General features: G+C 41.6%; 3 protein-coding genes across 3 annotated transcripts; all 3 read right to left on the bottom strand.

Moving 5' to 3' along the window:
* Positions 1-514: 514 nt before the first annotated feature.
* MELLADRAFT_113696 (uncharacterized protein) lies at positions 515-2,945 on the bottom strand (the record flags this gene model as incomplete). The annotated part of the gene is made up of 8 exons (XM_007418443.1): positions 515-576; positions 1,101-1,202; positions 1,271-1,366; positions 1,435-1,530; positions 1,599-1,694; positions 1,788-1,889; positions 1,976-2,394; positions 2,938-2,945. 8 exons carry the CDS (start codon positions 2,943-2,945, stop codon positions 515-517), a joined length of 981 nt encoding a protein of 326 aa, XP_007418505.1.
* Positions 2,946-13,881: 10,936 nt separating this feature from the next.
* MELLADRAFT_96052 (putative oligopeptide transporter) lies at positions 13,882-15,510 on the bottom strand (the record flags this gene model as incomplete). Its single annotated transcript, XM_007418432.1, has 9 exons — positions 13,882-13,977; positions 14,061-14,182; positions 14,237-14,301; positions 14,384-14,518; positions 14,609-14,689; positions 14,785-14,856; positions 14,925-15,079; positions 15,199-15,281; positions 15,414-15,510. 9 exons carry the CDS (start codon positions 15,508-15,510, stop codon positions 13,882-13,884), a joined length of 906 nt encoding a protein of 301 aa, XP_007418494.1.
* A 2,441-nt stretch (positions 15,511-17,951) lies between these two features.
* Positions 17,952-21,470, bottom strand: MELLADRAFT_96051 (putative oligopeptide transporter; the record flags this gene model as incomplete). Its single annotated transcript, XM_007418431.1, has 18 exons — positions 17,952-17,970; positions 18,048-18,088; positions 18,155-18,189; positions 18,250-18,298; positions 18,381-18,417; positions 18,485-18,554; positions 18,624-18,743; positions 18,788-18,927; positions 19,001-19,108; positions 19,184-19,202; positions 19,268-19,781; positions 20,025-20,049; positions 20,125-20,261; positions 20,443-20,470; positions 20,542-20,620; positions 20,682-20,919; positions 20,993-21,116; positions 21,235-21,470. The coding sequence occupies 18 exons, from the start codon at positions 21,468-21,470 to the stop codon at positions 17,952-17,954; spliced, it is 2,019 nt and encodes a 672-aa protein (XP_007418493.1).
* Positions 21,471-23,156: the final 1,686 nt, after the last annotated feature.

Raw genomic sequence — 23,156 nt, 5'->3', positions numbered from 1 at the left:
TAGTGGCTGTATACGTTACTGTGGGTGGTTGGATGACTGGTTTTTCTGTATGATGTAGTCGAGATCAATCTTGTTGGTTTTTCACACTTGTTGTTCTCAGGTTATATGGATATTTTACCTTTCTCTTCTTCTTGATGTTTATCTTACCTGTGAATAGTCTCTCTTCTTCTCGATGTTTATCTTACCTGTGAATAGTCTCTTTTTTATACTATCGAATCAGCTTGTTTTTTTCACTATGCCTTCAAGATCTAGTTTATGAGCTTTTATATTTTTTCTTTCCGTTCTTCTTTATCTCTATCTTACTTGTGAATAGTCTCTTTTGATTCATTGTATCGATTTTTTTTTGTTTCGAAAATCATTTTATGAGCTTGTACAACCTAATCTTTTGGATTGGAGAGCCCTAATTTCCTGTTGTGATTCAAGGATTTCCAAAGTGTTGAGGAAATTGACTTCGAGCCAAGTCCAAAAATATTATTAGTTCATTTGAACCATGCTACACCTATGTCTTTTACAGTCACATTGATTGAGCTGATGTCAAAGGTGTTGTAGGTGAGTGTAGGCAGCTCTCAAAATGAACTATAAACAATAACAATAATATTCACAGGAAAAATGAGAAAACACCTAAAGAAAACGTTAAACAACATCAAAGAAGCTGAAAGATTCATACAAGTAAGCAGTATAAACAAATCGGAAAAGAAAATATGGACAATAACATGAATATATACAGAAGAAAAAACAGCAACAAAGAGAAGAACTCGACATTGGAAGTGAAAATTTGTACAAAGAAAAATTGAAACACACAATTTAAGAATTTTAAGATAATCAAGAGGCATACTCTTTGAGCATGATCCACATACTACATACTGCGACGCCTTTGATCAGTGCTGACAAGGGGACAATATTGAAAGTGGTTAGTTCCTTTCACTACACTGTCCATGTTTTCCAATATCTCCTTCATAACCTCATCGATTCGGTCTTTGCAGTTGCATCCGAAATCAACAGCTGTAGAGCCAACTGTGGAGTGGTAAAAGACAGTTATATTGGCGTCCATCTGAGCGTCAAATTGGGATAGGATGATAATGAGAAGGCGTGTCACGCACCTTTGGGGTGTTTAACATGCACTGGAGTCCAAGGCGTATCCAGGATCATTGCATCATCCAAAAAATCAGTTGTTGGATGGTTATGGACTGGTGTGATCGGTACTACACACATTTGAATCAGATCAGTACATGGATATTCAGATCATATAGTGAGAAGGATTGTAACAGACCGTCGGGTTGTCCAAAAAAATTGGGAGTACAAGGAGTTCTGAAGATTGAGTCACTAGAATTGATGTCTTGATGGTTATGGACTGGTGTGATCGGCCCTGTTAACAGTCAAATCAGATCAGAATATTGATATCCACATCATACCATGAAAAGGAGTGTAACGGACCGTTGGATGGTCCAAAAACAATGGGAGTATGAGGAGTTCCGAACATCGAGTCGCCAGAATTGATGTCTTGATGGTTATGGACTGGTGTGATCCGCACTATACGCAGTCAAATCAGATCAGTATATTGATATCCAGACCATACCATAAGAAGGAGTGTAACGGACCGTCGGGTGGTCCAAAAACATAGGGAGTACGAGGAGTTCCGATCATCGAGTCGCCAGAATTGATGTGTTGATGGTTATAGACTGGTGTGATTGGAGCTATACGCAGTCAAATCAGAGCACCATATGGGTATCCGAATGAGTATCAGATAATGGGAAAAAAGAATGATAATGAAAACGGGTGTAACCAACCGTTGGGGTGCTTTCCAACACTTGGAGCACAAGGAGGTCCTACGATGATTGGGGGATTGGCAGAGTCAATTTTTTGACGTTTAGGAACAGGTGAAATTGTAACTACAAGCATCCAACTTCAATCAGCATAAGGACATCTGAAATACAGTTAAAGAGTGATAGAGGGAAGATGTGGAAGTACGACATACCTTCGATTTTTTGGTCAAGAACTTCTACTCGTGCGCGTTTGAGAGAGTAACTTTCAGATTCGAGTGCCTTGTTTGTATGCGGTATAGGCTCAGATGTGGTTGCAGTAGCAGCGGTCGACGAGGAATTTTGATCAAGACTCATAATCTCCGGACTAGGGCAAGTAGTTTTGTGATCAATCGATATCAAAATCGAGTGAGCCTTGTGATTGCCACAGTTAGAATGGGTGGTAGTCGCATGCGCTGGGGAACTGCTGTTGAAGTTTATGACGGTATGAATATCATTATGCGAAATGTCACCCAAGTTTCTAGCCTCTTGAATCGGTTGGCCTGCGCCTATAGAGACCAATAACTCGAAGTCGATTCTTGGTCGTTTATGACTAGCATCCTCGGCCGTATCTGGTTCTGAAGGTAAGACACAACTATTATCAGCATACACAAATCAAGATATTGTAGCAGGATTGGTGGACCAATAATCAAGAAATTACCGTTGGGGTGTTGTGGGCGTTTTAAGGATACACTTCCAGGCTTCATCACATCGCCAACTACTGAAATGGCCTCAGGCGTGATCGCATCGGCAGTGTTTGAAGGACTATGAGTATCTGTGTGATTGTTGATTGTTCTTGTGATATCAGTGCGTAGGGCTTCAGCCAAATTGGAGATCGCATCAGCTGTGAGAATGTTATCTTCATCAGGTTGACTGGTCGTAGCAGAGGGAAGTATGTCATCATTTGTCATGACTGCTGAGGCATTCGCCTCAGGAGTCAATCCGCTATAGCTCTCGCTACAGTAACGAAGGATCGGGAATTCAACATCGCACGCGTAGGCTGACTCTAAGTCTGACTGATAGGCATAATCCGAATGACTCCTGTGACCTCGGCGAGCTCGTATCACTTCGTTTGGAAAGTACAGAACGTCAGGTGGATAGACAGACTTGTCACCGCATTTCAAAGCTTTCAACTTACCCGCCCATTGTTGTGCCTTCCTATAACGCTTGTGGAGAGAACCAAGCAGATTCTTGAAAACCTTCATTTGGAAATTGATTTATACAAAGTGATTTGCTTAAGACTAGAGAAAAGGTTGAGAGTGAACTTCACTTAAGACTAGAGAAAAAGTTGAGAGTGAACTTCGCTTAAGACTAGAGAAAAAGTTGAGAGTGAACTTCGCTTAAGACTAGAGAAAAAGTTGAGAATGAACAGAAAATGAGAGGATAGAAAATTTTATAAGAATTATATTCAAGGGTGGGATGGTAAGTGGGAAAAGAAGCCACCAAGTGGAAGAATAAGGATCAGTAGGGAGAAACATACGAGAGAGATACGAGTACTTGAATCAATGATCCTGCGGGAAGCAAATTGATCACAAAGGATCTTCACCCTCAAAGGGCTTCTACACTAATAAATCTTCCTTCAGATACGTGAAACAAAATATGTGATACTCTGAGATCAGACAATTAGGGGAACAAATACAAACAAAGGTCAACATGCAGATTAGCTTCTACAAAACAAAGGAGGTCTAAAATCAAAACAAAGATATGCGTAATCTTACAGCTATTGTTGATGTTTTGAAGAAGCCACAGTGGGGGTGAGTATAAGGAACTCGCCGGTTTTTGGCGGTGAGTATAAGGAACTCGCCGGTTTTTTTGGTTAGCTTTTGTCGCATGCAAAACAAGCACATATATAGTTCAAGCACTATAATCTGGTGAACCAAACAGTTCGGGTACTACAGGTGACTTGTTCAACTTTGTATCGTCTTATTTTGTCCCGGCATCACCGATTAAGATTATTTCATCATAAATTGTTTTATTGTTTAGTGAGAAAAGTCATGAAAAAGAGGTCGCAAGTTTGTGGGACAACTTTTGAAAAGAATAAAGGTAGCAAGAAAAAGACATTGTTTGATTTTTTGCCGAATGAATTTTACAAAGAGAAAGAGGAGAATGAATTCAACAAGTGAGCCATAGATAACTTGAAAAGTCATATGCTCTTATTTTTTTCAAAGATAACAACCCTACTTAGCTTTCCTAAGTTTCGCAAGTTGCTGGAATCTCTGCAGCGAGTAAATCCTAAAACAAAACACATCAGAATTCAAATGATCAGCCAAATTACCTTGAACATGTTTCACCGCCAAAATTGACAAAAAGCTTACTGAGTTCCTCAAACTGACAATAGAGACAGTTTTCTGCGAGATCCCAAACGTTTTTTCAAGGTTGAAAACAGCCGCAAAATGGCCAATTATATCTCTGACGTCTACTACAACTTTCGGGGCAGGTTTATCATATAGTATGGTAGCATGAAGACCAGGATACAAAGAATATAAATTGAGCTTTGAATCGGAGGCACTCAGTTCAGTGAATGGCTCAAGTTGGAGAAAGTTTGTTTGTATCAGGGACGTCCGGAATATTGCCTCGATTCGTCCATACCTTTTCTTTTTTCTTAACCAAAACTCAACCAAAGTATTGCCTTCGTGGGGTTTGCTGGCTTTAGCACAGTTGTAGAACTTTCCATCAATATTAAGTCTCTGGATGGTCCGAACATGATCTTGCAGTACTTGATCTGGGCAGTCTGTTGTGGCTATGTTGTCGAATTTGTTCCGAAATGCTCCGTAACGTCCATCTATATCATTGTTGAGATAGTTAAACCAAGTTTGGTAGGTGGTCAGCTGATCTATAGATGTGAGTGTTGACCATACAGGAACGTGTGATCCAGTGAGTGTGGCAACTGCACTGTCTCGAATTCTGTCATCCACCCGACTCAGTAAAGCTGATGTGTGGTTCAAAACGGATTGGAACAGTCCTCGTCGGATAAATGAGTTACATAGTGTCTTTTCGAGTTCAGCTGCAAAAACAAGTAGATCATCAATACCCCAAAATCCTGTGTAGAGGTGCCATTATAAAGAAAATTCCCCTTACCTGTGTGACGGTTTGTTGGGGTTTTGATTAATGCGCCGTTCATTCTCTCTCCTGCAAACCCTGCTGTATATGATGGAGGTCCGTATAAAGTTGCTATTTCCGGAAGGTGTTGTGCGACATGTAAGTTTGATTTTACACTTACACTTTTCCAGTGTGTATTGATGTGATGCCGATAATCTTGTAAAGATGTTTGTAACCTGTCACATTTTATTTGATCGAATGTGCGAGAAAATGTACAATTAACAATCCCTCCTAGTTTGATGAGACTTTGACAAATAATTTTTTCTGAATCATCCTCAGACTTGTACAGCTCTGGGATCATAAAAAGCACCATATAGACGGTATACAACACAAGCCATTCAGTTGCTTTCACATGTCCAGCACTTCCCATTCCTATCTTTGTTGGAAGTCGAGTCATCCATGTTGGAGTGACTATAGTTGGAGCGGCCTGATGCAGTTTTTCCAATAACGAGACCGTCATTTTAGGATCTTTGGGGAGCTGGACGTATTGAGAGGAATCTGGAAACCCTCGGACAGTTGAATTCAAATCACTTCGAGCTGGAGAATTCGAGATAATTGGAGCATTTGAGCTTGATTCAGGTTGAGATACCGAGCTTGAGCCTGAATCTTCTTGCATAATCGAATCTTGTGAGCTTAAATTGTGCTGAGAAGATGACATGTGTGGGTGATTGATTTTGCGTTTTTTTTTAGTCGATGTTGCAGGGATGATTCTCTGGGCTGTGTAGGATGTGACAGACGATCCAGATGATGAGTGTATTCGTGTCGAACGTCTGAGTGACCGGTATTTGTAATCTTGAGACAATTGTCTTTTTTTCCCTTTGCCAGGTATAATGCTGATTGTTCCTGAAGGTTTCGCAGTATCTATATCCCGATATCTTTTGTATGACTCCTCAACAGGACTTCTACCGCGTTTGCTACGGTTAGATCGATCAAGGATCTCTGATTCACTACGACCATCCGTGTCTTCAGTATGTTCATCTACGTCTCTAGTACTTCCATCTATGTCTTCAGTATGTTGATCTATTTCTTTATTACTTTCCTCTATGTTTTCAGTAATTTCATCAATATCTGAACGGCTTTGATCTGTGTCTTGAGCATGTTTTTCTATGTCTATGCTATCATTGTTAGACTCAACGCTACTTTGTTCCTCCATTGTTTCTTCATGACTCGCATCGAGTTGACCTGGCACACTATCCGTGCTATCAATATGTTTTTTTCTTCTTCGTAGATACTAGGGGACGGCAGGGATTGGATGTTGATCAGAAGGTGAGTTCCAAATCACAGAATACTACCTTCATGATAAAAAAACTTACTTCATGACGATGCATTCCCTTCCGAGCATTGGACTCATAGATAGATTTCAACTTTTTTCCAGCATCAAAGATCCCGATACATGACCTTGAATAATCAGATAGAATACCCAAAAGCACACAGTGCATGATATCTACTGTAACAAACTCGTGCGGTCTCCAGTACGGCAGCTTTGAGAATATACTATATCGAACTCCAAAATTGTCAAAGATTTCATTTTGGTCTTCCAAGGTCTCCGCGTCTCTCCACGCCTCAGAATGAACTTGATGGTCTAATCTTTTGGGCCACTTGGTAATGTCAATTTCGTCCATGTTGTCTTTGTCTAAAGCACAGTGAGGACAGAAGAATGTCGCCGTGTGAGATGCAAAACCTGCAATTTTTCGCATCCCAGGGGCATCAGCGATGAGGGGCCAGATGACCGCGCGGATGACACGTCCACCGTGATGCCTTGGTGTCGAGGTGAAGAAAACACCATCCCAGAGCTGCATGAACTCTTCCACTAATGGTTTCAGAGGATGGTTGATCTGATCAGTTTTTGGCTCTTGAGGACCAGGAATGATGCCGTATAAAAATATATTTTCCTGCTTGTACCGCATCTCCGGAGGTAAGTTGTAACATATGAGTATCGCATTTCCGCTAGAGATGTGCCTTTGTGATCCACGTCCGTGTGGGTTGAACCAATCACAAAAAAATCCAAAGACCAAGTTGCCGCTTTTCGAAGTATATGGTACTGAAGAGTTACTGGAAGAGATTTCGAAGGTTTTCCACATCCGTCCGTCCCAGATGTCGTATGTTTTTGTCGGATCTGGCCGAGTCAATTGAGTAGCTCTGATAATAGACGCATCTAAATGGTCCTCGAACCCTGGAAGTAACATCATCTTAGCAAGCCACAATCGCAGTGACTGGTAATGAAAGACACGATGAGGCTTCAGTGTCGCATTGTCGTATAGAGAGGCATCACAGATTTGCCGGTAAGTCTTTTCATCTTTCTTCTTTCTTGAGATTGATTGAAAGAAACGCATGTTATCGCACTTCGGCTTATATGTTTCTGGGCTTGTCGGTTGGACACCGTGTAACGCAAAACATTCCGGGCAGCATATTTCTGAAGTCAGATTGGATTCCAGATTGAAGATGTTGTATAGCTTTGGAAGCGTGGTTGGTATATCAGACCAAAAAGGGTGACCATGATAATTCAATTCAAGACACGCTTGTTCAATACTGAGTTTGGCAAGCTTGAGAGCAGCTCGGCTTGACCGATGACTAGCGCGATCCTTGATACTCGATTTGGCGACTTGAAGCATACTGATTAAGCAGGAAGGCTTTTGAAGAAATACGTCTGGTAGTCGATATTGTTCTGTAGAAAGAACAGATGGCGGTCTAGAAGTAGCTGACAGTGAACGCCTCCGAGACGGCTGAGTTGATTCGCCTGAGAACGAGGAGCATCTCTGTATACGTAAATCACTAGTGCTCGAAGATCTGCGACGCCTCTGATGAACGATTTCCCCAGAAAAGAATGATACAAGATCAATAAATGAGAATCAAAAGACAAAAGAGAAGGCAGAGCACATACATTCATAGGAAGAGTATCTTCCAGGAGGCTCAACGATGTACCATCCCCTGATTTGTGCCGAAGTCGTCGTAGCTCAGCCTCGTGTATCTTGCCGTTATGGGAGGTGCGCATTCTACCGATCGTTATGACCCCATCGAGCGCAAAGCTTTCCGCTCCACATCCTAACTCTGCACATGTGCAGATATGAGGTGGCATGGCGATGAAGAATGGGTGCGTTGAAGATATGACGGTGGAATTTCTCCTAGCCAAAAACGGGATATTTGAGTCTTTTGGTATCACTTCTTGTGATGGGTTTTGATGTAAACACTTTGTATTCTGATCTTTTGATCTCGTCTCGGGTCTCATGCAAATCACCACTTCCCCACAAAAGACTTCACCCGTATGTGATATGGCCCCGGATCGAGTAATCATCATGTTGCGGGTCTCACATGGAATTAATGTGGATCACCAGTTTCACTTCTAGGTGGAAAGTTCAATAGACATGTTTAGCAAATTCGAACTGGAATGACTCATTTGAAATGTGTAGTTTTTAGCAGAACACGAAGCCTGGTAGTTTTGGACTCACATTTGTATGTGTTCCTAGATGTCATAGTCTTACAAACATGTGATATAGCGGATTGAATAACAGTCATACTCACAATAAACATATGATGATTATATACAACAAAAACACGACAGAGAGAAATGATTTATTTACAAGAAAACATACCAGATTTGAAGAAAACATGAATCCATCGTGTACTTTTGATTAGAAATGAGATTCTCAGTAACCGTTCAGGAATGGATGGAGACAGATGTTTGATTTACTAGAAACAAAACTTGAGAGTGAATAAAAATAATCCAAAAAGATACATTCACAAGAGAAAGGTTAAGAGAAGAGTGAAGAGGGTGAGCGAAAAAAGTATTCTCAAATATAAGCTCGTTTCTTGAGCAAATTCTGCAATTCCAAGAGATAATGATCAAGGAGATGAGTAGGAATTCGGTTGGTTTTGTCCCAGAGATACTTTCCTGTCATACTCAGTTGAGATAGATGCCTTTCACTATAGCAAGATTCTGGTAATCCATCACAAGCCCGAGCTTTTCTATTAATTCTTCCAGAAAATGTCCTCTTAGAATCCAACCGACGTGCAACCATTCTACCCGACCCTCTATTTCTTCCATGCTGGCGAGACACTTCATCAATCATGTGTAAGAATTCTTTGTACTTCGAACTACGCCAGCCTAAATCGATTGAAACATAGCCACCGTTCCCATCATCTTCGGTGTCTGAGCAACAAGTAGCCTTTGGAAGTAGGGCCAAGGCCGGTATGCCCAGAGCGGCTTCAATTGTATTTTTGCGATACCTGAACAGCTGTGAATGGGAAGAGAGCACATAGTCAGACCATTGAGTTTTGTACACAACTAGTATGGTTTCAACTAACTCTACCGCGCTGTTCAGCTTTCCTTCGGATCGAGACCAGACGAGGGTTCTTCGAATGCTTCTTTATTTCTTCTGTCTGCCCCCGAAGCCATCTTTCCAACGTACCCAAGCACATAGGATCTCCATTATGCCCGGGGTTAATTGGGTACAAGGAGAACACGCCTTGGCTGAGTCCCCATCCGTAGTGTTTTGCTATACAAGCTAACATGATGGAGTTCCAAGGGGAATCTGGCGATCGCATCCAGTCAAGTGTTGCACGTGGAATTCCAAGGTTTGTCAGTTCGTGTAGGAACAGCTGCCTATGTCGTGACCACGAGGCCTTTTGTCGGCGAGGATGTTTGAGGTCGGTATTAACCGTAGATTCAGCCTCTAGATGTAATTGAAATATGCGGGTATCATTGATAATTTCAGATGGTGTAAGCTGAGGAAGTTTTGAGATCTCATTGAGAGTCGGACTAGAGGGATCGGGGGTCTTTGAATTAGTTCGTCCGAGAAGATATCTCACAAAATCCGACACAGATTCGCAGTACGGGGTGTTGTGGTCAGGGAGCCAGTCTGAAACCTGCTTGTTTTGTTTCTTGACGGATCCTTCAGTTTGATTGTCTGCCAAAGGGTTACAAGAGTTTAAGGTATCAGCAAGTGATAGTCACAACCATTGTGTTAGACACCTGATCATTACCTGGGTGATCCATTTTAGCGCTGACTTCGAGTGATGCTTGAGGCTTTGAATCGCACAATCAAGACTAGTCTATGTCCAAGCGGGAGCTAGTTCTTGGAATGGGAGTAGGGAGTTGGGCCGATAAAGGCTCTGTCTGTATGTATGTACTACTCGCTATATTATAATGCATAGAGCACTTAAAGCACTTAAAAACAGTGCATAGCCCTCTTTAGGAATTGAGATTTCGCATATGTAACACTAATCCCTGCTACCAAAGCCTGTGTCAATGGCGCGTCCATCGCATCACAATCACGTAACATGGAAATATTCAGAGATAGAAAACGGCTGGCTGTGTCCAGGTATCTAAGTATGTGTTGATGCGGATGAACTTCAGGCGTCTCTGAATGTTGACACTGAGCTTGTGTTCAAGACGGCATGCTCATTAAGTTTGCTGTGCATTCCAAAGCTGCGCACCGCGCAGCGCCTGTCAACAAACAGGCGACAATCATAACACAATCTTGGAAAACGCTTCAGTAACGCGTCGGGAGTGTGAATTTCGGACCCTGTGTATGGGAGCTTTTAAGCTACTACCATCAACCCTGGGCCAGCAGCGCAGATGTTGCATGCTGCGCTGTGGTTGTGTTGCAGTTTTTCTGATCACACCGCACCGTAGGATTAAATTTTAGGTTGCGGCCTGACCTGCAGCGCAACAAAATCACTCAAATTGGTAGTTTTTTTGGGCTACAACAACGTTTGTTGTGTTGCTTCCCCCAAAAAATTACAAATCAGCTTTTTTGGTGCTGTCACTGTGAACATCATTCAACTTCCCCAAGTTGGAAGAGGAAAATGATTAATAGTACAGTTTGTCATAAAAGGATCCAATACTGCACACCTGAGACATAACACCCACACTACATATGTGCAGCAAGCTAAATAGATAGTTATCTATCATGTACATACAGGTCTGCTCAGTTTTTTGCCCATCAGAATGAATAAATCACATGTTATACCACATGAAACTTTTTTGACCTTGAAAAAATTGTTGCAAAAATTCACTACATAGAATTCTGTAGCTGCTCAGGCAATATTACTGAAGCTGTTTCATAGTAACAGAAAGGGTGTTACATGCAGTTGAGTTGATGAGATCACACCAAAACACTGGGTGGGTGTATGTAGTCAATCTTTTGAATACTTTTGTCAATCTGAAAAAAGTTACAGCATGTATTACATATGAATAACTTACGCTGATGAGCAGATAACTGAGCAGAACTGTATGTACATGATAACCACCTATTCACTGAGCCTGTTGCACATATGTAGTGTGTGTGTTCTGGCTTAGGTGTGGAGTGATAGATCATTTTATGACAAATCATACTCCCAATCATTTTTTCCTGCCCACTTGGGGAAGCCGAATAATGTTTGCAGTGTGTTGTGCCTGCTGTGTTGTGTTGCACAACGGTCAAGGCGCTGCGCAGCCCGGTCTTGACTTTTGTTGTTGCCGCACTTCCTGCAACACAGCATCTGCTGCTTGTTGGTGTTGCATGTTGCAGAGCAATGCATCAAAAAAAAGGTGTGCTGTGGCGTGTTGCGTTGCTGGCACAGGGTTGCTGCCATCCCAAACTAGGAGCCTCTCCCTGGCTACCACCAATTGTCCATGTGCTCTAACCTCAGAGTTTCCTCTTATGGTAAAGCAGGGCAATGGAAGAGAGAAATAAAACTATAGAATTCAAGCCATGCTTACAAAGGTTTTCTTCAGGGGAAATTATCTTCTTCCCCATCATATTCTTGATGTAACACTTCTTCTTCAGCTTCCAAGAGGTCCAAGTCTGTTTCCAAAACATGAGTCATTTTGGAGGGGTTTTGAGGTGTTTTTTGATCATAAAAATTATGAAATGAAGGGACTAGAGGCTTAATGATATAGATATTAGTCTTGAATGAAAAGAAAATGTGAAACATTTTCAATTTGAAGATGAAAGTTGAGAATGATTATTGCAATGATTCAATAAAACAAATAAAAGGAAGAATAAGCATCTAGAAGACACTCTTGTCATTTCATCAAAGGTGATAAACTCCAACCTTTTGACAAATTGAGTCTAAGCTAGGTGTGCAAGACTCTGGCCTTGCTGGGTGAAGGTTGAGCAAATGTCCTTGGTCCTCAGTCAAATTGGCATTCAGATACGTAATCTCAGTGTCACTACCATTTCTACCACCTTTAGTGGGTGTTAGTTCACATCAAAACTTGAAAGCATTGGATCCAATCCAATCCTTTGGATTGGGAACTTTCATTGTAAAATTAAAGATTCATGTGATGGAATCAACTTTAACAATGTAACTTTTGTGGCGCTTTGGGATGTCTGTGAAGGAAGTTGCACAAAATTATGATATGAAGTGAAATTGGTTACAGTTGTGAGGTAATTTATTTGCAATGATTAGGTGTTGGAGATGTCTGTTTGGAAAATTCAACAATGGGAATAGTGTGGTATACTTTTCGGATTTTTTTTTACAACTGTATTTCTTACATACATTCCAAACAGAACAATTTAGGGGATACAAATTTGACCCTGGCCATGCGGCCAGGTTTTTGGCCAGAAAATTCAAATTTACAGCCAAATAAAATCTGGCCACAGATCCGGCCGCGTGGCCAGATCCAACTTTGTATCCCCTAATTGTATGTAAAATTAAATAATTGGCAGGGTCAATACAATTTTTCAATCCTTGCAATTTGCAAACTTTAATGACTTCAAAAGCATTATTGCAAAATCATCACGCCCTGTTGTAAACTTGAATGCAATTACGGGATACAAAGTAGAATCCAGGCATGTGCCCGGCATTGTGCCCAGATTTCTTTTGGTAGTGAATTTGAATTTTGGGCCCAGAATTTTGCCCAGAAAATCAAAATTTACTGCCAAAATAATTCCAGGCATGTGCCCGGATTCTACTTTGTATCCCACAAATCCTGGTGAGTTATCCCCGTCTTCTGGAGGTGCTTGAGTGTGTGCTCTTTTCAACCATACTTGCTCTTGTTCTTTCAGTTTAAGCAAATGTGCTTTCTTCTTCTCTTCCTCTTGTAGCATCAAGTCAATCATACTGTTCAACTGGTATTTTGGCGTGGCTGGTGATTTGCTCTAAGCTGTCTCCACATTCACAAAATTCTTTTTCAAGCTAGCTCGATGTATTGAAGTGTTGCATCCTACGTTTTCTTGAAGTTAATTAATGTTTGAAGAATTGAGGAGTGGAAGTGCTATCTTCTACTGTTGTCACTTTGAGATAATGTAGAATTCTATTTTTTACAAATTTCTTGCAAGTGAGACTCTTAGAAATTCAACTAGCTAAAGAAGTGCAGATATGTTGTGGAAGAAGTGAAGGAAGAAATCTAGTTTTTCCAATTCTTCCAAATTCAACTTGGTGAGATGTCAGTTACTCTGATATTGACATCTCACGTGTGTGATTCCTATCCGCACCCATCACTTCTCTCTTTCTCAGGAATGGACCTTAGTGTACAACCGCAGGCTCCAGAGCACTAACAGTATCTTCAGGGTTCAATTCATGTTGTTATTCAGGTAAAAAATAGTGTGCCCTCCACCCCTGACCAGCTACAGAACCTCCTCAGACCTAAATCTGATAACCCTCAGCTGTCACAACTCCAATAGCAGATCTTAGTGTGATTAAGTGCCAGCTAAGGTGTTTACAAATTTTTACCCTGTTATATTGTTTCAACCTCACAGTGAAACATCCAGTCCTTTTTACAAAAACATCAAATTTGAAATTACTTTGGATCAAGAACATGAATCATAAGAAGTTCAAAACGGAAACTATTGCCTATATTGCTACTTTCCAGTAGTTTTAGATGAATTCAAATGATTTGCTGTATTCTATTGAGGTCCCTTTTTTACTTCTCAGCAGCAAACCACTTGAAAGGAAGGTCTGTTATACACAATTCTAAGTGACATTTTTGACTCATGATACCAAGTTAGATATACTTCTGGGGCAAGACCCAAAGAGTTTGGAAATCAGCGGAATTTTGTTACTTCCAAGACGTGGGTCCAAAGCCCTCTTGTGGTACCTCCCGCAAAGTGCACACTGACCCGTCGCATCCGGCCCGGAACGCAACATTTCCGACCTTCCAGATGTTTAAGCATTGAAAAGTCAGCATTGTTCATCTCAGTCAAGAGCGGGTCCAATGAGAGGGCGCCCAATCCTTACCCAAGGGTAGTTTTGTCCATTGAATTGGAGCGCAAAGAAATAGAATAGTCCAAAAATTGCAATGCCAGAGCTGATCCCAGCGGTGAGAGTCAAAGCGTACTTTTCTATTTTGTCCTCATTTTCTCATCAGTGTATTACGATATTGGAATGGAACAGGAATCTGAGCGTAGACGTACCATACCAAGCGGTGTACCGCTTCTTGACGTACCGCTGAAAGAATAGTGCAAGTGGAATTGCGGGTCTGATGAACCCAAAGCAAGGTCTCAGAGATACAGCCTCAGGGTCTAACATTGTTTTCCCGCCTATTTTTGTGTCGTACTTACGTAAAATAACCTAAATTCAGAATTCCATAGCACACAAAGCCGCTAAAAATGACGGGGGTGTGTACTAGGCGCCACAATGACCTAGGCCAAATCTTCAAAAATATCCAAGGAATGACAGGTGCGATGGCACCGATTCTGCCATTTGGGATTTGTCAGTAGATTTGTTGCAAACGGCATGTTCTGTATAATTATAAGGATTTGAGATGGGAATAAAGCAGAACTCACAAAAATCCGTACATGCAAAACCCGTACGGTGCACCAGGTCCAGTAAACATTCGCCGTGAGCCCACAACCCCCCATAACACGCTTGAGGAGAAGAAAGCATCGATGGCTATTGAGACATTGTCGATAAGTTTGACAATCAGTGAGGGATAAATAGAAATGTTTGCCCCGAGGCTCACCTGGGCAGGTGAAGTGGAGGGACTTGGTTGGTGAACACAAGTCGGGAATGTTTGCGATTTACCAATCCAGGACTGCAGGAGAAGAACAGATCAGATTTCCGACACTATCATATGGACGTCGTGTTTCAAAGTGACTGTACCAGCTATGGATATGATCGAGGACAAGATAGTCCCAGACAGCTGTGCCGCGAACAAAGCTTTGGGTGGGATCTATTTGGGAGGAGTGGATTTTATGGACCAGAAGGTGACCACAAAGTACATATTGATCGATTACGTATATAAGTATCACATCGATCTTTTGAAGGATCATAATGGTTTTGTCACCTTCATGTAGTGAGCCAGCTGGAAAACGATGGTTAAATCATTGGCGTGATCAGAGCATGAACCAAAGGATAGGCTATAAAATTTCCTTACTTTCATATCTGAGGCGTATCCGATTGCCTGTGCTGTTGTTACATACCCACTAGAACATAGGCGGGCCAGCCCGCCTTTAAAACCTCAATATGTTTGAAAGATAATAAGTCCAAGCTCAAATATTTGAACAATCAAATGAGTGAAAAGTGCTCTATTTTATGAAACTTAAGTCTCTGTTGAAGGTCATATGCATAAAAGTTAGACAATCTACACACTTGATCCTCCATGAATAGCCTGTTGGTGCATTGCACATTCAAACTGCTTGCTAGGCAAGAAATATGGAAAAAATTGGATGTGACAAATGAAACACATTAATAGATACTGTCAATTGAAATGGAGATGAATTGTAGAGCTAGAGGGAAGTGTATGATTTGACAGTGGGCAAAGTCAGAATGGAAGAGGAATTAAATGTTCATATTGGGTGCAACTCAAGAGAGTGGGTAAAAGATACATACACAACCACAAGGTGATGTGCAAATCAATTGAAGGACATATGTTACAGCTGAGATTGAACATCACCACCAGGGCAAGTGGAACTGAATGCATTAACTGTAGGCTGCAATATCGAATTCAATTTGAAGAGATATATCAGTGATAGTGTAGTAAAGAACAAAATTTAACCAAGGTGTCAAGAATTTTAGAAATAACAAAGGGATAGTTGTAATTTTTGGGCTGATTCAAACCAAGATTAGATGTTTGATTGGAACAACAAGCAATACCTTTATAATGAAACATTTGAGAACATTATGATATGGGAAGGAATCAAATTCAAGGGTTAAATATCAAAGGTTAGAGACGAATTAAGTTGATTGCACAGAGGTTTGAACAGGGAATTGAAGGCTTTGGAAGTAATGCTTGAGATACTTGATCAGTCATCAAGATAAATAAAATCAGTCAGTGAGTTAAAATCATGGGAGATTTTAATTGCTGATATAGTTTATCAAGACAAAAATAAAAACAACAGCGGAGAGTGTAATAATTTAAGTTAACTAATTTCAAAATGAGGCAGTAACTGAAGTATTGAAAAAATTGACTGGAGGAATGATTGAGGATAGTGAAAGATAAATCTCCTCTCAAAATAACAACAAATAATCGAACATCTTGAAAAAAACAGATGATAGGGATGTTCAAGTTGCCACCAAATTTCAAATACTGGTATATTGAAAGTTCAACTAATAGTATGTACCTGATGGTGATGGAAATGGTGGTGGTAGATGGGATGAGCTTGATGCTCTTGTTCTTGGTAATATATTTTTATAAATATCAGTTGATGAAGTTGAAGGGCATGATAAGTTGTGATCTGTTTAGTTTGATAGAAGATTGTCTTGGTGATTAGATTTTCAATTTTTGACTTGTATCTGATTTGAATGATGATGTTGTGAGATCGATGCTGAGATTGATGAAGTCAATTGAATTATTTGAGTTTGGTTTTGTATCCATTGGAAGTGATAGTAGAGGTTGAGTGGAAGTTGAACCTGAAAAGATAAAAAGGGAGATCGATTAGTGATTTAAAGCGGTGCTATAATGATATTTTTTTGTTTGAGACTTACTTGGTGAGTTACTTTGAATTGAAATTGAATCAGACCTGAGCATATTGAATTGTGACATTCGCATGGTCATTTACTTCTGAAGGTTTGCTTGTTTGTTCTTTTGTTGATTTGTTTGTTTGATTTTTGTATTCATCGGTTGGGAGTGTGCACCATGTGTTCTTGCTGATGAGATTGGTGTCAAATTTTTCAAAGGACAAATCGAAATTCAAAAGTCAACACTCAAACTACTTCGAATTACAAAGGACAATTGAAGAGAGAAGTGTCAAAACTTGATCAAGATATCAAAAAACCAGATACAAGGGAGAGTCGAGTAGAAAGCTTGACTAAACGGGAAAGCAACATCGATTTGTAAGTTTATGGGTAATACATATGAGATCTTGGATTGAGTGATTACAGATAATTACCTACCTAAGTAGTAATATGAGAGGTGTTAAGTGATAGAGTCCTAATATAGGCAGGTCGCGAGATGGCATATGTCCTTGGGAATGTAAGGTTGACAAAGGTGTGTGAAAAAGGAAGCCAAGAAGAGTTAGGGGAGATGATTATTTTGGAGGATACGTAAAAGACAGAGCTGAAGATGGTAAAGTGAGGATCCAAGAAAACGTTTTACTAAGACAGAAATCGACTTAGAGTAGTAGGTTAGTGGGTAGGCATATTAGATTGAACGGTGATGGCCGGTAATGGATAATGATAACGTGAATGGGAAGCTTGAGGCATTTTTGAAGTATGGAAGCACTACCAAAAACAGACAAAAGAGAGGCCGAGATTGTTAAATGGAGTACGAAGGTGGTTAGAATAAGAAATTGACAAACAAAAACTGGTAAGAAGATACCCAAATGCAACCAATGGCCAACGGACACGGGTTCGAGTGAGTTGAAGGGTCAGCCGGAAAATCGAATATAAAAAGGGAGGTTGTATGCTGGGAAAGTGACTCCCCACGCCCCTCAACAGCAAGCCAGGAAGTCGTCTTTACGACCAGTGGCAGCTGAAACAGTAGGGGTGTCAGTTGAACGTAGGCTCGTAGGCTCCAGCCTTCAAGCGGAAGCTCAGCACTTATGTGTGTAGACCTAAGGGGAGGCATAAGTGCTGAACTTTTGCTTGAAGGGGGGGGGCTTTACGAATTTACATTTATTTAATATGCTGGATGAGGGTGGGAGCATCAACTTCGTCTCAGGTAGGTGCAAGCAAAGTTTTCGGGCGAGCTTACTTTTGCAGAGCATCACTCCTAGTGGACTTTGTGTCCCCGATTGCGAGTCAGATTTGGATGATTGCTAAGATACGTGAATACGACAAGCTTACCGGCCAACCAAAGCATACCCGGCCACAAACTCTGACAGGACCTGGAGTCACACAGATCAGCAAAGCTCATCTTATTTGAGATTTTGAGTGAAATGGGGGTTACTTACATTCAGTGTAGCAGATGCCGAAGATACCGCGCTCACTATGAACGAAGATATCATGAGAACCATGAGTATGTATACAATATTCAGAGACAACTTACTGATTCCAATTGGCACTATGAGGACCAAAGCGATAGCGAAGGAGAAGGCCTATCGGGGGGAAAAGTAAATGCAGTCTCAGCGGGTCGATAGAAAACGTTTAAAGTTTATTTTGCAGTGACGAAAGACTGACCAAACCCCAGATTGGCATGGTAGGCATTGCGGATTCACTTCATGAATTTACGAATACTAGACGTCAGTTGAATCATGCGAAACCAACAAAGATACAACACTCACTAGTATTTGAGTAGAAAAATGGCCATCATGATGGAGACAACTCCAACAAGCATGAACCACCATTCAGGCACTACAGTGGATCAAGGAGAAGAAAACTTCAATAAGTCCGAGACTCATGGACAGGAAAATGAGCACGAACCTTCGGGATACGCTTGCATAAGGCGGCAGTGGACGCCGCCATACATTGTATCTTCTTGTATGCTGGATTTTGGACGCCTCTCTCCGTTGGTTCTTCGCAACTTCTTGAAAATGTAGCTGACTTGGAATGAAGAGAAAAGGTGAGAAAATCCAGACATAATATACCTGCGGTAATACAGCGCTGCGTGAACAACATTACTGCTGTACAATGCAAAGAACACGGTGTAGCTAGCAAGGATCGCAAACAGTTCTCATGAGTAACCCTCCCAGAATCAACCTTGTTGACGGAAATCTTTGAAAAATGGCTTCATACTCACCACACAATCCCGGAAGCCGACATATAAGGAGGTGAATACGCTTCATACTGGGCCTACTTACAGTATCGTTAGATAATTGCCTCTGGTATCAGTTCTGCGGATGCTTGACAAGCTAACCTGATCAAGGATACCTGAACCATCAAGGACCATGCTAGTGTTGTACGGAGCTCTGATCATGGGATAGAAGAAAAATTAGATTTATGTATATGAGCTGGCTGTAGAGTCATAGAGATCATCAGCATACCCGTATTGATCAAATACACCTGGTATAATGAAACACCCATCAGTTTTGTAAAAGAGGGAAAGAAGAGCCAGAATAAAGACTAACCCCATGTATTGATAGGCAAATAGGACGTGAATCTGATGTTTCTAAAGTATATTGCGCTGATAGCCAAGAAGCCACCACAAGCCCCCGCGTACACGTTTATCTGAGGATAGAGTTGCCGTTTGATATATATCTCAACCACCAGAATGGAGACTTGAAAACCTACAATGGACCAAAGTGGTATAATAATCGGATCCAGAGCCATGAAACTCCAATCGAGGGTAGGTACGGGGTTAAGACCAAGACCGCTGACAGTTCCTGTTATCAGAGACAATTTGACGTTGTGGGGTGCAATCCATGTTGTCCAGCTAACTTCCAATGCATCAGAGCTAGCGAAAACCAGTGTACATTCGTGAGATATCACATACTTGAAAAATGAGAGACTTTGAAAGAAGACACCTGGTAGTATGTAGTCTGCAGGGCAAAAACAAGTCTGTGAGACATATTCTTGCTGCCTTAATACTACGAAGAGAGCAACTGACAGATTCCGTACGCAATCTGAGCAGCAAGTCAAGTGCTGAATATCATCAGTGGAAAGTGACAATATAGAAACACAAGTAATGTCGGATTTACCGCACAGATAAAGAAAAATCGTAATCGCGAGATGCGCCATCCATTAACAGATTGGTTTTTGTCCGTCGAATGTAAGGCTCGCAGGACCGAAATTTCCGAAAGGCTGCCCCACCAAACCTTTGAAACATACTTAATCATCAGATGAAAAGTTCTTCACAAGGATCATTGACGGCAACGAGGAGCTTACCATGGCTGGTGGGTAAACGGGAAACCTAGAGACCGTATTCAAAGACAATATTTACATTGTGCACAGCGACTGGCCGTGAGCATAGGGCAAAGACACTTACTTTCTCGTCATACCAGCTAAAGTATACCCAATCAGCTGTGAGCTCAACACCAATGTCAATTGAAAGCCAATCTTTTCAGCCAAAGCAGAATTGTTGAAGAACCGCTTGATTCTAAGCACGGCAATGATGTCGGTCGCCTATGGCAAGCAGAAGTAATACCAGCCATTGTTGGACCAATTAAGTCTAGATTCTTGTTCTTCTTGGGCATTGTTTCAAACTCACAAACGCTCCGCCAAACGATACATTGGCCATCTATGATCAGAGAGAAATATCAATCTTCCGCTTAACATACCGTCTGAGGAGTATAAGACGACTGACAATACTGATTAGCATATGTTCCTTCATACTGATGCAAACAGAATATGGTATAAGTAAATGATCTTGCTGTCTTCCAAATGATGGGAAGAAAACTCTGACTTGAAAGGGCCGGGATTGAGCGTGAATGAGTGATTTTGAATACGGATGACGTTTTTTGGTAGGTATCTGGCCATCATACCTGTGTGTGAATCATCAGAAACCAGAGTGCATAACGAGCGGGAACCACTAAAGCAACGTACATCCAAGCGGATAAGCCACCAGCTGTGCCGAGGTGACGCTTAGTCCAATACTTGGCATGCGCTGTGCGAAAAATTGATTCACACCGGTACCTATGCATACTAGCAGGATACCGATTGTCCACATCCTGAAGTCAAGCATAGTAAATAATGACCCTCCTTGACTAGATGGCTGTAAAACTAACCGGAATGTGAGGACTGGTATCGTGGGATCGTCAAATGGGTCAACACAAGACCGGACCTGTTTCAAATTCACACCTCCAGGTCAGGGATGCCTATTGCGCTAGAGTACCATTGAAATAAAAGAGGTTTACCTCAGGGTATGGAGAGTTCTCTTGCGCAAGTTCGAGCTCTGCGCAGATGGCTTCTGCAAGGTTGATTATGTCTGGAGCTGGCACTCCAGGTCTCAGGACTGCCGCAGCCTGATGGAGCAGGGCGCTTGGAAAATTCAGATCATCCCTGAAGCGACAGTTTCCGAAGGGCAGTTGAGTTCGTGTTTTTCAAAGTTCTTTGGAAGCTTGAGTGGTGAGTCAGTAGGGATGGATGGGCTGCTTACTCGTTATCCTCGATCGCCTGACGGAGGTACTCCATCACTCCCTCCACATCTTCCACTTTGAATGCCTTCTCTTTCCAGGCGGCCTGATTGTCGTGGTCGTCCTCGCCCAGCGCTTCCAGGGTTGCTCGTTCTTTCGCAACAAATCGAGGCTGGGTCTTACAGTCCGATGCCAATGAAGCACTAAGACTTTGAGAATCCTCGGCAGGCAAATCGACATGAGATGACTGTTTATCCATGCTGCAATACACACTCCGCTGATTGGCAGCAGGAAAGAATGATATGCAGTGGCGTAAATCAGAGTAGCAGAGGCAGAAAGGAAAAGAGTGTTGTTGGACAAGTCCGCTATGTTTGATGGCTGTCTGCGCACTTCAAATCCGACGATTTATATGAGAGGTTGTGGCAAATGACTCGACATTGCCAAAGCCCAGTATGACAAGCTCTCTAACAATGCAGGAGGTGTTTCAGAACAAAGAATGGTCCAAATGAAGCGTTCCCAATCACTCATCTGGTATCAGGATACAGTTTGCACATCCCAACAGCCTGTGCATCGCAAGGAGAGCCTCCCAAAACCTCGCGCGACGCTCCCATTTCAGTGTGAGGGGGTTACAATAAATCCTAGTTGATGCATCCTCGACTCAATTGTCTAGTAGGACAGAAAAATTTGTAGTTGACTTGTTTACTGAGAGCTGGTGGCTAGTGTGCTGAGGACTTGGGATACACGGTATTTTGAAAGGTGTTGTGGAAAACTCAACTTTGAGATTTCCTGCAACCTCTCATGAGTATGACAAGCCACCCAGGCTCTCGGGTCGGACCACTTCTTGGGTCAAGCAAGCTACCCACCTTTTCCATTCATGTGTTCACGCTTAGTGGCCGCTGAGGCAAGCTTGCTGTGTCATTAGCATGATGTATAAAACTTGAGAAAAGAAAAACAGACACAAACATGGACAAAGCGGAAGAATGTACATAGATCAAACCCAACTTTTAACCACCCTTGTAATGTATAGAGTATATGATTTTTTTAACGAAAAAAAAACAAAGCTGTTGGACTCTATACACATGCCTGTGTTTCATGATGATTTGAGTGAATATTTATCTCATGTTAGCCACTAATGATGACTGATGTGAATTGTGATTAAAAGATACTAACTGTTCTCCTAAAATGTGGTTTTCACAGCACTCTTGAGGAAGAAGGAATCTTTCTAGGAGGTTTGTCAGAACAAGGACCCTATGACAAAATCCTGTAATGAAAGATTTTTGAAACTTAGCATGGAGAATTGTGGTTCATATCACTGCAACTTACTCAATGATGCCCATGACTAACCTAGTCAGATGGTTATTATCACTCCCAGCTGGCTCATGGCTGTGGAGAGGAAATGAAAGCAAGATGTCAGTGGAACTGCATGGCTTCTTATAAAGATTGTTCAGACTTTTCGTGATCTTTGATTGATTTCATGTAATTTGGAAGGCTGACAAGAACAGCTCCTGGAAACTTGACTCATTCTCCTGTGATAAAACCAGCTACTTGATTGATGTGTTGAGTTTTGTTTAGGTTCAAGATTTTGTGAGTGTGGATGTAGGTTTTGAAGGCCTCTGTTGACCACTGTACAATGGCTTGGATGGTGTCCATTTCCATTCACCCTTGAGCATAACCTGTAGCACCTCCTGCTCATAACAAATGACCAGATCTTGAACCGTCAATGATTTCATTCAGCCAATTGAGGAAACAAGACCTAGGTGGTTGTTTCCCATTCTGTCTGACCAGCCACAAAGGGTAATGTGGGAGTCCTTTGTCATAGTAATGAGTATAATGGAGAGTGGTTTGAAGCATGCAGCTTTTGTTACCCGGGTGGTTTGCTATTGCAATAGGAGTTGCTTTATACAAGGTATGGCCTTTGTGGTAGGGGAGGTTGTAAGAAGAAAGG

This window comes from Melampsora larici-populina (genome assembly GCF_000204055.1).
Source record: "Melampsora larici-populina 98AG31 unplaced genomic scaffold MELLAscaffold_92, whole genome shotgun sequence".
Taxonomy (NCBI): domain Eukaryota; kingdom Fungi; phylum Basidiomycota; class Pucciniomycetes; order Pucciniales; family Melampsoraceae; genus Melampsora; species Melampsora laricis-populina.
Note: the sequence above shows the minus strand (reverse complement) of the source record. Positions and strands in the feature narration are given on the sequence as shown.